We start from the raw sequence: 12865 nt of genomic DNA, 5'->3' as shown, positions 1-12865 counted from the left end.
AATAAAAGGGATGATTTTTTAAAAAAGTTCAAACTGAACACACTGCTTATCTTTGTATGGGAAAGCCTAAAAGCGGAGCTGCTCCCCCCACTCATCCCTAAGGCCCCCTTGCAGTCCAAACTAGAGCATCCCATGTGGGCCGACCTAGAGCAAGGAGGCAGAGGCCAGCACCAGTGGGGTAAACCAACCTCTGTGGCGATGAAGCCTGTAGCAGCAGTGGCTATGTCTCTTTCAAACCATGCAACTTTTTCTGGCACCAGAAGTTGCCGCTGCTCCTCCTCTGTGATACCAAGGCTTTTGCATTTTTTAAAAAATCATCTCTTTCATATTTGTAAAAAAAGAGTAAATCACTAGCCCCTTCCCTTGCAGAGATAGAAGGAAAAAACCATATCTCTACCATGGAAAGAGCTAGAGACTTATTTTTTAAAAAAATGAGAGCTGGGAATTCAGAGAACATGCTACATCTACTATTACAACAGTATGTGGATATAGCAATATGAAAGTGATCTTTTTTTTCAAAAAAAGGAAAAACGAAGGCAGAGGGGGAGGAATAGTTTGATGATGATGAATGTCATCAAACAGTATTTTGGAGATGGATGGCAGTGAGCAGGACAAACAAAACCAAAAGAAACATTACACGCAAGGAACAAAGGTGACTCATAATTGGCTTCAAAAAAAAGATCAGGATAAAAGTGGGAAACTATGTACTGTTCTGATTGCTGCATCTTGAAAAGGGTATTGCAGAGCTGGACAAAAGTACAGAAGAAGCTGCAGCACTATTCCTATGAGGAAAGAGTTTCCATTCAACATGACAAGTCTACTTTGGAGAAGACTTGTTATCACTAAGATACACTTTAAGAGAAACACGTGCCATCTTAATACTTTTTAAAATAGCAGTTGAATAAGATGGTTATTTTGTCAACGGGGACTTCTTACACACAATTGCTAATTTAATTGTTAAAGACATAATGGAAGCTTTACTTTCAAGTTACATGAGCTAACAAGCAAAAAGCAATTTACTCAATGCAATGGCGATGATTCTATCTCACATTTAACTAAGGATTGCTCCTTTACCCATCTATTTGATCATTCTTCTTTTATTTCTGTTAATGAGGATAAACCTAGTTCTTTCCATTCTTTCACCAAAAAACAGTTTCAGTAAAAACAGTTTCTCATCATCCCTAGCAACACTGTCACTTCTTATTGTGCTTAGATGTACAAGACAATTTCAATGCATTTTTTTAACAAAAAGGCAAATGGACCCTCCAACTAAAAACAATAAACAAGTATACAAAGTTTTTTTTAAAGCGTTGATATGTCTATCTCTTTCCTCTCTTCTAGAATATAACAGGAGCAGGAAAGTGAAAAATAACATTTTATTTATTGATTTATATACAGAATTTATATCCCACTTTTCTGTTCTCATCAGGGCCACCAAGGCAGCTAACACTTTAAAAACATGTATAATAAAATACATTTTAAAAACCATTTAAACCAAACACAAACACATCATTAAAACAATTAAAACCAAGCTAAAATACACATACAAAAAAAAATCCCAATTAAAACAAGGTAGGAAGGAGAGATCTTTGAAAGAATGCCGTATGAAGCAAAAAAAGTTTTCACTCTCTGGTGGAAGACAGCAACAGAAGGGAACAGGTGGGTTTTTTGGGGACAAGAATTTCAGAGTTTCACGGCCATGACTCAGAAGGTCCTCTCCTGGGTTGCCATTTATCCAGTCTCAGAGGGCAGGGACGTCCAAAGCAGGGTGTCAGAAGTTGACTATAGTAGTCTTGTAGGTTCATTATGGAGTAGGCTGGTGACAAGGCTTGGTCACAAGGCCAGGCAGTTTTAAGAGCAACACCAGCTTGAAAACTGATTTGTCCAGAAACAGATTGGGGACTGGTGGGCCAAGACTGGAGTGATATGGTCCCTACAAACCACTCTAGTCAACATCCTGGCTGCAGGAGCATTCTGTACCTATTGAACACTTTTCAAGGACAGCCTCATTTCATTAATCTACTAGGACTACAAGCTGAGATATGATTGTGGCAGTTCCACTTCAAATTTTTCCTTAAGCTACTAATTCACTATGAGGCCATAGGCAGGCCTTTCTCTTAGATCACCTTCTGCAATAACAGTGACCTTAGTTTACAGATAATAGCCATTTATTTATCACATTTGTATCCATCCCACTGTTCTTCCAAAGAGCATATGGCTTCTCCCCATGCCTTATATTCATGCCAGTCCTGTGAAATTAGATTAGGGTTGGTGTGTAGGGTTGCCAGGTTACCTGAGTCCCCCGGCAGGAGATAAGGGGCCTGACACTTACCTTGCTCTGTTCCTGATTCCTGTTTGTGCATGTGCATTGTAAGCACACGCTCCTGACTTGCATAACGACGTCACTTCTGGGAAGTGATATCATCATGTAGGTCAAGGGGCCACATGGGAGCACTCCTATGCTCACCAGGGTGCCGAATTGGCCCCACTGCAGGGTGTGATTCAGCCTGAATCAGGCCTACTGCGGGTGCAGGAGCATGCTGTGCCACCCAGGGTCATGCCGCACCACCCAGGGAGCGCCCTGAGAAGCATGCCCCCCCTCTGGCCAAGTAAGTGGGGGTGAGGGGGAGGGCAGGAACAGGGGATCCCCCACCCCAGGTGGGGCAATGACACCCCTAGGCTGTGGGCCAAAACAGACATATGTCAAGATGTTTCATGCTTGGAACTCTAGTGTTTTTTAGAGCCTAATTTCCAGGCATACATCTGGTTAGAGGGGTTAGGCCTTCTCCTTCATGTCATTTTCACATCCTGAAACAGCTCTAGGGAACTGCTACTAGCCCTGTTGTAGAAACAGTAAGTTACAGACCAGAACAGAGATGAAATCTGAACATTTCTATGAAAACTGAACATACAAATAATTCAGTGTTCCTGTCTCTTTGTATTACTTTAATATCTATACTACTATGCCGATATCTGTTGTTTGGAAGGTGAAATCAGCAACAATTATATGCAAGTTTAAAATAGAGTATGTACTAGACAGTTTGAAAATCTATTTGAAAAGCAGGATCGGTCAGGAATGCCTTCCATTAGCTGCATGTGGTTCACCTTTTCAGACTCAGTTGGTCTGGCCACACTGAGCTATGTTTTTGTAACTCAACTACTGTAATGTACTCTATGTTGGACTGCCCTTGAAGGTAACCCAGAAACTTCAGCTGGTTCAGAAGGCAGCAGTAGCCTGATTATTATTGGGGTTAGCTGATGAGAACATATCTTGCCTATCTCAATACAGCTACATTGATTGCAAGTCAGTTTCCAGGTCCCATACAAGGTGCTGGTTGTGACTTTTAAAGTCCTTTACGGGCACTTAATAAGGTTTGAACTGCAGGTATCTTTTGTGAGGAGGATAGTCATTTGGATTTTTATTTCATTGATTTTAAATTGTGATGCTTTCAGCTATGATTTGTAAGTTACTTTGAGCCACAAGGAAAGATGTAGTGATTTGATAATTAAATATATAAATAAGAACATTTTCAGATGAGTAATTCTACTAGAGAAATTAAATACTAGTACTATGACAAAATCTTGTTATCCAATACTATGTTGCTTCTCACATTCTTTGTTGAAGACTTAGAGCTAGTGTGGTATAAATGAATTGGACAAACCATGGTTCAAATCTTCACTTGCCATGAAATGTCCTAGGTGTCATTGGGTCAGGCATTCTCTCTCAGCCTAACCTAACCTCATACTGTCATTGTGAAGATAAAATGGGAGAAAAGAGATCCATGTTTGCCATCCTGAGCTCCTTAGAGGAATTAGAAGAGCACTAAATAAGTAAATATGTATATATATGTGCGTGTGTGTGTATTTTAAATGTTAGGATGTTAATATATTTATAATTTTAAACTGTATAATAGTTAGATGTATTTTAAATGTATGTAAATTGTAATCTTCCCTGAGCCTGCTGGTGTGGGGAGGGCAGAATATAAATCTAATAAATTACATTAAATTAATCCCCAAAATACATTGGATTTCCAATTCCCCACTGGAATTTGTTGCCCTTCCTTCTTTGCCTTTTTCAATTCACCTGCAATTGATTCTTAGTTCTCCACACATCCTTGGCCCTATCTGTCTGAAAATTAGAAGCAAGCCAGTAGCTGTGTTTTCTATGCAACACATTTATTCTTGTTATCACTCGTCAATGTGTACACAAGTACATAGTGTCATTGAATGGGGGTCCCTTGTTCTGTTCCTTGATCTTTAATGGCAATAATTTACATTTTATTCCTTCATTATATATAGCATTGGGGTTAATGAAAACTATTTTTAAAAAATTGTAACACTATACTATGATATTCCTTCCTGTAAAATCTCCCAAACATGACATTTTTGACCTATACTTCAGCCTTTTATATAGTCTTTGTGCACATGACTTTTGCTATCACAATGCTTAATTTATTACTCGGAATCCATCAGTTTTTATTATTTATAGGAATGTTCAAACACCTGCTGGTTTGGCTCACAGTCTCCTCCCTGATTACAAAACAATTTTTCATCAGTTTGGCTGCTCACAAATGGTTTGAGCCTGTTGGTTGGGCTGCTTTTCAGTACAGTGCAATCATCAGTGTTTCATGCATGTACATTCTCATGCAGCTCAAGGATGGTCCTACTTTTGCCCTTCCCCAAAGACCTGTAGAAGAGTCTATTTGGTGTTTGTATAATCAATGTTATCAAAATTATTTCATGCATATGCATTTTCACACAGCCTTATAGCAAGTATAGTTTCCTGTCCCAGCAATCAATTACCTGTCACAGGAATCAATTATCCATTACCCTGGGTTGAATCATCTCACCGACTGCAAAAGCTACCACAAAGTAAGGAAATGAATCTTCACCATCACAGAGAAATGAAACTCTAACTTCTAAAGCTACCATGTAGCTGCAGAACTGTTCAACGTCTCTTTAAGGTAGACAGCAGACAGATAGATAGATCAGAAGTTTAATTTATGGGTGATTATGGATGTTGAACAGGGTATGTTTGCCTATCAAATAAGATAACCACAAAGTTTGAGGCATCCATAGTTATTTAAAGCTCATTCTGAATTCTACTTGCATTACTATAATGTCCAAATAGTACAAAGATTCAAGACCCTTTCCTCAAATGTGGATTATTTTTTAACTACTTGTTATAGATTAACCTGAACCTGAATAACAGTTATGTTAAATAGGATTATGCTTCATCACTGTCTCGTCTGTAAACAACGCAATACAGAATTCTTCTAAAACTGTGCTACAACTATATTGTCAACTGCCGTAATAGTATGCAACTGAGAATTTGTAGCAGTTGATTTAGTATACACAGCAATAGTGTTGTTTGGATATTTCCATGTAGCACTGAACACCATACTCAGTGTATGGCATGATCGTTGTATTGTTGAAGCCCAGAAAATCTACAACAACTAAAGATGTGGTGTAGTAGTAAGAGCACTGAACTAGAATCTGGGAGATCTCGTTCAAAATCTCAACTTGGCCATTAAGCTCACGGGGGAACTTAGGCCAGTCATTCTCTCTCAACCTCACAGGACTGTAGCAAGGATAAAATAGAGAAAGGAGAACCAAGTATGCTGTACTGAGCTCCTTCAAGGAAGGTTGGTAAACTTAAATTGTTAAAATTCTTGCCAGTATAAATATCAAATATGTTTTATAATACAATCCCACATCTCTACCACAGTATAAAAGTTACATGACAGAAAATCATTTCTAATGCATAGGGGACTTTTCCAATGTTCTAATTCTGCATTGGGACTTACAGTGAAGATACAGTGCAGTATATACAAATTAGGAACTTCAGCTTTAAAAGTTTAAAATATGAATTACATTTTAATAATGATGCAATCAGTAGCATTATCCAGGAAAGAATTTTTAAACAGATCACTTTTTAAATTATTTTTGAACATCTTTTTTTTAAGGCTACAATTCTATAAATAGCTGAAGAATAAATTCAATAGGGCTTAGTTTTTAAGTAAATGTGCATAAAATAAGGATTGGGTCATAAGAGACTTGAATTCATTCAGTTCATATTGCACATTATTATTAAAGTTGTTTCTATAGTACTTCTGAAAACCAATAGCTATACAAATACTTCAGGAATTTTACAGCTCACTCTTTAAACAAAATGTGTCGATTCATATGTATTTTCTTTATTAGGCTGCAATCGTAGAAACGCTGTCCTGGGAGTAAGGCCCATAAAGCTGTTTAGGATCGCTTCTTTAGTCTAACACTGTTTTCCTAAGCACATGTAGCTGGAATGAAGTTCCACAAAAACTGGGCATACATGTTCCCAATCACATAATTCTTGCTAGAATTACTGAATTCCCACCAGCTTCATTAGCTTGCTGCACAAAAATATAATACAATCTCTGTGGTGTCTAGGTCAAGGGTTGATAAACAAACAAAGAAACAGTTTTAAGACCAGAGTGCATACAAAGCATCATTATTATTTGTTCTCCTTTCCTAATTTGTCAGTCAAACAGTTTGTCAAATGAGTAAGAAAGTAACTTCTTTAAAGAAAACATATTAAAAGATTCCTGTATTGAAAAGTAAAAATGAAAAGGTCATAATAAAGTTTTTATGCCAACCTTATATAAAATATAACTTATGTTATGTGCCTTACATCTAAATGGGACACTCCAGATAGAGTGTCCAAAGATGTTTATAAAGAACAATTCTTATGTGGCTGCATCTCAAACTAAGGTGCAGAGTTTCAAGTATTTAAAGCAAATTCAGATGCAGAGACCGGGATGACATGCAAAACAAGATGCCATGATAGCTGGAGAATAACATAAAGAAGATGAAAAAAGGAAAACACTGAACAATATAAGAAGATACAAGATAACTTAATAGACTCTCTCCATGTATTCTTCTCATATATTCCTCTCAAAATAAACCTGCTTTAAAAATAAAATTAGCATATTTAACAACCTTCTAACAGCGGCACTATTTTTGTACTCTCACTCTGCACAAGCTTTAACAGCTTTCTATATTTGTTTCACTCTGTTCTCTTTCTCTTTTATGAAAGGGCCCTTCATAGCTCTCTGGGCATCACCCCCCCCCCAAACAAAACTATTATATGATCTCTGCTTCGTGAGGGATCCTAGCACTGAACTTTAGACTCCAAAGGGAAGTCTTACCTTCCGTTGGCGATGTCTTCAAGTGTCTGCAGAGGCCCTCTGTATCTCCATAGGACTCCTTAAGTTTCACTACTGCTTCTGTTCCTCGAAGTTCCATGAGAGAACGCAGGTCCTCAAGTGTGCACCCAAACTCTCCTGCATGGTTGGCCTCATTTCTTTGGTTCTTTGAATAAAAATCGCTGTTTGTCATGTCACCCATTGCTGCGAATAGTATTGCTCAACACTATGTATTATATACAACTTGAAAATTTGCAGAGGTGGAAACACAAAATCTAGCCTGCGTCTTAGAAGGAATGCCTCCAGAAATCAAGGTTGAGGACAAAAAGAATGGCTGAAGGGTCTCCGACCACGTAGCAGTTGCCTTCAAGGTTGCAGGCCAGTTCCAGTCCATTCACTGTTTCCCATTATGTTGCACCCTGGCTGCTGACATCTACATGGTCATCTCTTCCCTCAGACCTTAAAGAATAAACACAAAACATGTATTAGAAGACTAAGGCTTAACTATTTGTCCCCATGTCTTCAGTCCAATAGAGCTTTCTTACAGGAGCCTTAACAAAGAAGGTTTCACTGCAGCCCGGCAAAGATGTCGCAAAGTTCTAGCCTCAGCTGGCTCCACAGATTGCCACCCAGCCAGCCGTGTCACCCACGAGGCTCCTTCCAGCTTCAGCAGTAACTGCAGCAGCCCTTACTTTAATCAAGTCCCAAGAGCACCAGCTAAATGAGATGGCTCATGAATATTAATAAGTAACCCATTAGTCCAACAGCCTCAGTGTGCCTCTGGTAGGGCTCTTGTGCATACTGCTCTATCAATCTTTCATCTGACAAGAACAAAAAAAACCCCACGAAGTCTATAAAGTAATAAAAATTAATTGAATGCTATTACTTATTCTTTCATCTATTATAGACACTATTTTTCAGTGCAAGAAAAGTGAAATTGAGAAAAGGGACATTTTCATTTCCAATCTTGAATGCATTTAAATAAATTAAGTTTTACAGCTCTGACATCCTATGAAGGTAAATACAAACACAAGGAGAAAGATAACAACACCTGAGTGCTTTAGGCTGAACAGCAAGTCCTCTGCGTCATACAAATAGGAAAAGTTGCTCTCCTTCAGCACCACCTGTTATCTGACTCACTAGCACATTTGATACCCTTAGCATGAGAGCCGATTCCAAATAGCCAAAGAAATATACCCCTTGACAGGGCTTTCATGTGCAACATTCGGACATAAATATAAATGATGAAGGGGTGCCATTACTGAACTTACTTTAAAATTCTGTTTCTCAGTCACAGACACTAATGAGCCCTGTATAAATATGCTGAAACCAGCTATTATACTTTCCACTGAGAGTTTAACTGAGATTACGTGGTTATGTTTTGCTTAAAGTGGGTTACTGCAACTTGATAAACCCATAAACCTTTCAAAAGGTGTTGTTGCTTTACACAGTTAACACCAATCTTTCCAAATGTTAATATGGACTTTTAGATAAAGGGTGATAAACCATTATGTCAGACATCAGGACATCTTTGTTTGAGACAGTATCTAGCAAGCCACTGGGAAATTCCTATAGCTAATTTTGGTTGCCTGGCTCAACTAAACAGATTTTTATAGAAATTTCTGTAGAAAATTCACTGGCTGAATAGAAACGTGTATGTACACTGACTGTCTTCTGCCTTTTCTTCATTGATACCTGACTAGTTTCGCACGACCTTATAGGTTTTGTAGCTAAGAAGTTTCTCTTTTCCACCTCCGTTCAAACAGCTGAGCTGACAGCAAGAAAGTGTAAAGAGCATGTTGGGAAATTATTGTGATTTTAATGGGTGCAGGAACTATCTTGGAACAGAACTTTAAAATATCATGAGAATCTAGAATATTCTTTTTGCCACAGTAATAAACACTTCATCAACATTCAATAAATTTGGATCTAGTTGCTGCTATGGCTGCCTGCAGTTTCAGAACAATGGCATATTTAAACCTGAATAATGATAAAACTCAGCTACAACACTAGAGAATTATATCATTAATATGTCACTTGGATTGTGACAGGAACCATCCCCTCCAATGGTAGAATTCAGAATGCTTAGAAGTTGTTCTGTTATTTGCTGCTAGCACAAATGTCACTGAAAAACTGGAATATTGCTCCATCATGGGTCCACAGAAGTAACACACAACTGGAGTGCTTCTTTCATCAATAAATGTCTACTGAGAGCAGGACATTTGGATACAGGTAGTTTCTTTAAATGCTCTGCTGATTGTCTCTAAATGCTACCTCGCCCATATAAAGACTCAAAATTGTAAGTTTCTCATAGATTATTTTTCTACAGGGTATTGATGCATAGCGTACTCAAGCAAGACTGCTTCCTTTGACGGACACTTCCATCACTTGGTATGAATTTTCGTTCCAGCTCTTGTAAATACCACTGTGTTGTTTTTGTCAGCCAATGATGCTGTTTTCTCACATACAACTAAATAATTTGCCTGTTTAATATTTTATTTGACCTTCAATTAAATATTAACCAACAAAATAAGCAGATTATCTAGTTGCAAAACTACATACCTCTTATTAATGCTTATACACTGGTTGGGAGTCACTTAATGGCAAACCTCAGGGAAATAATATCTCTTATGTGTTTGGAAGACAGATTGTAAAATACAGAAAGCAATGAGCATGACTAGTATTATCCACTAATAATGCAGCTTTATAATCCCATGGAACAAGATATGCAAGTTTCATTCGATCCTGAAATCTCTTTTATGAAAAGACTAGGAACTCTGCCAAGGTGCCTAGCAGTATGCTGTGACTGAAACAAACACTACTCTAGACTCTTGCTCAGTGATTAGCACATTTGCTTCAAATAAGAAAGGGAACCTGAAACAAGGGACTAGAATCTGACAAAATTCCAGCAGAGTAGAGGCATTCTAGAATGTAAAGATTTTAAGAAATTGATACATAATTACCCTCATTTGATTCACATACAAAAGGACTAGGATTATTTCTGATTGCCTAAGCAACTTCTGAGGCTCAGACAAATTACTGAAGTGTTAGGGGGTCTTTACTTTGGGCTGGCATGAGTAGCCATGTTAAACTGAGGATTGGGAAGTGTAATTTGGCTAATTAAAATCTTGTTTGGATTGCATGTGTTTTCAGCTTGCTGAATGTGTGAGCTAGGATCCAAACAAACAATGAAATTAACCTGGTGAAGCTAAATGGGTTTTATCCTCCCCTCCCCTCCCCAAATAGTAGCTTTCCATGTTGCAATGCAATTGCTTTTAAACTACAGAACATTTTTCTAAAGACTGATATACTGTCATAGAAATTCCAAAAAAAACCTAGTCAAAACTGCATGATGCTCCCTTATACTGACTCAGACTATTGGTCTCTCAAAGTCAGAGTACTGGTTCTCTGGGGTCTCAGGAAAGGGTCTTTTACATCACCAACTTCCTGATCCTTTTAGCTGAAGACGCCACCTGGGACCTTCTGCATGCAAAGCAGATGCTCCCTGGTTGAGCCATAGCCCCTCCCATGCCTTATCCTTCTTTTGGAATTACTTATGTGAGCTATCACTGATCCGATTCCTCTAGTCAATACCAGCAAAAATAAGGAATCCTCATTTCTCCATTCTTTTATGCCCTGTCTATTTAGAAGCAAACTCTTCAGCAAAAGGAGTCCATCATTATGTATTTTCCCAGTGTCTAGTAAATGATCTCCAATCTCAGCCGAGGCCTCTAAGCACTATTCTAGTATGGCAAATAATGATTTCTTCTCAGTCTATCTTCTTTTGCCTGAAATTGCCCTGTCACAGCTTGCCAGCATGCTGCACTTAGAGAGAAGATGATGTGCTTTAAGACGCAAAAGGATGCCAGTAAGAAGAAAATTAAGGAGGTCCTGCAAATCTATGCTAATAGTAAACTCTCAATATTTAGACACTTCTGTATAAACAAGAGGGATCTGGGTTTTTCATTTCAAATAATATAATGCTAGTGAAGTGTAAAGTCAAAAAATGGACCATTGGATACTTACCGTGAACGGTCCTTCTCCTCTGAGGAATGGAGGACATCTTGGGTGATTCCCACCATCCAATCAGGGAGGCAGGAACTCGCCCTCCCAGGGTCTTCGTATACTGGTATCTCCTCACTTTTCCTTTAAGTACTATACTATACTACCTTTTTACGTCTTTCTTCCTCTTGCATTTCAGAGTTAAAGTTAAAATTCAAGTTCAAGTTAAAGTTAGGTATTACAGATTAAGTTACTGCTTCAGTAACTTAAGGACCCTTCACGGTAAGTATCCAATGGTCCATTCTCCCTCTGAGGTGGAGGACATCTTGGGTGCTCCCAAAGCAGTCAGTTTCCCTAGGGTGGGTTATGGTTTTTGGTCTGGATTACATGTTGGAGAACTTTCCTCCCAAAGGCAGTGTCCACCAAGTCATACAAGTTCAGTTTATAGAGTTTTACAAATGTGGAGATTGTCGACCACGTGGCCACCTTGCACACTTCTTCTACCGATGCTTGATTGTTGAATGCTGCATTGGTAGCTGCACTCCTTACAGAGTGAGCTGTGATGCCTTCAGGTACCTCTCTATTTGATGCTCTGTGTGCCTCCGCGATGCAGGATCTGATACACCTACCTACAGCTACCGAAGACATTTTCCTCCCAACATTGGGAGGGCTGACGTTAATAAAGATGGACTCTGACCTGACACCTTCTGTCCTGTTGAAATAAGCTTTGAGGGACCTTCTCACATCTAGACAATGCCATTCCTTCTCCTTAGGGTGCCTTGGCGCTGGGCAGAAGGAAGGCAGACTAATCTCTTGACGTCTATGGAAGGTGGAACTTGCTTTTGGAATGAAGGTAGGGTCCATGCGCAAGGTCACCTTGTCTTTGTGAAATATACATAGGTGAGGTTTCACTGACAGTGCACTGAGTTCCGATATTCTTCTAGTGGATGTGATAGCAACCAGGAAAATAGTCTTTAACCTCAGCCATTTTAAAGAAATTTTTTTCAGTGGCTCAAACGGAGGTTTAGTCAAAGCCTAGAGAACTATATTGAGTCTCCAAGTCGGGAACTGATGGATTGTCAGTGGGCTTAGTAAAGTTGCCCCCTTTAGAAAACGCTGGACATGCTGATGGATAGACAACTTTAACCCTTCCATAAGTGGTAAAATCGAGTCCAGGGCTGCAATTTGCCTTTTACTAGTGGCCGATTTTAGTACTGAATCTAGGCCATCTTGTAAGAAGGTCAACACCTCACTTAGGGATGGGTGTAGAGGATCCACCTTTTTTCATCTAGCCCATCTTGTGTAAGCCTTCCAAGTGGTGTTATAAATTCTTATAGTTGAAATCTTCCTTGAAGCCAGTATTGGACTGACTACCCTTGGTTGGAAACCTAGGCTGACTAGGGAGTCCTTCTCTATTTCCAGGCGGTCAGGCACAACTGCTCCAGGTGGGGATGCCAGATCGGCCCCTGATGTAGCACGTCTGGGGTCGTCTGAAGTGGTAAAGGAGGTGCCTCTGCCAATCTCTGTACAATCTCTGACGAGAACCATGGACGTCTCAGGCACCACGGAGATACCAGTATGACTTGAGCTCCCTGCTCCCATATCTTTCAGAGGAATTTTGGAATGATTGGTATTAGCGGGAAGGCATACAGGAGACCCTGAGGCCATTGAGAAGTGAA

General features: G+C 39.1%; 1 protein-coding gene across 5 annotated transcripts in view; it reads right to left on the bottom strand.

The window, feature by feature from the left end:
* ATP2B2 (ATPase plasma membrane Ca2+ transporting 2) overlaps nucleotides 1-7637 on the bottom strand; it is a 277471-nt gene extending 269834 nt beyond the window's left edge. For all 5 annotated transcript variants that reach the window (XM_054977415.1, XM_054977411.1, XM_054977412.1 and 2 more), the window contains exon 1: nucleotides 7188-7637. In XM_054977415.1, coding sequence (XP_054833390.1) covers nucleotides 7188-7386 — 199 coding nt within the window. In that variant the 5' untranslated portion in view covers nucleotides 7387-7637. The remainder of the gene's footprint in view (nucleotides 1-7187) is intronic.
* Nucleotides 7638-12865: the final 5228 nt, after the last annotated feature.

The sequence above is a fragment of the Eublepharis macularius genome, chromosome 4, assembly GCF_028583425.1.
Source record: "Eublepharis macularius isolate TG4126 chromosome 4, MPM_Emac_v1.0, whole genome shotgun sequence".
In the NCBI taxonomy this organism is placed as follows: Eukaryota; Metazoa; Chordata; class Lepidosauria; order Squamata; family Eublepharidae; genus Eublepharis; species Eublepharis macularius.
Note: the sequence above shows the minus strand (reverse complement) of the source record. Positions and strands in the feature narration are given on the sequence as shown.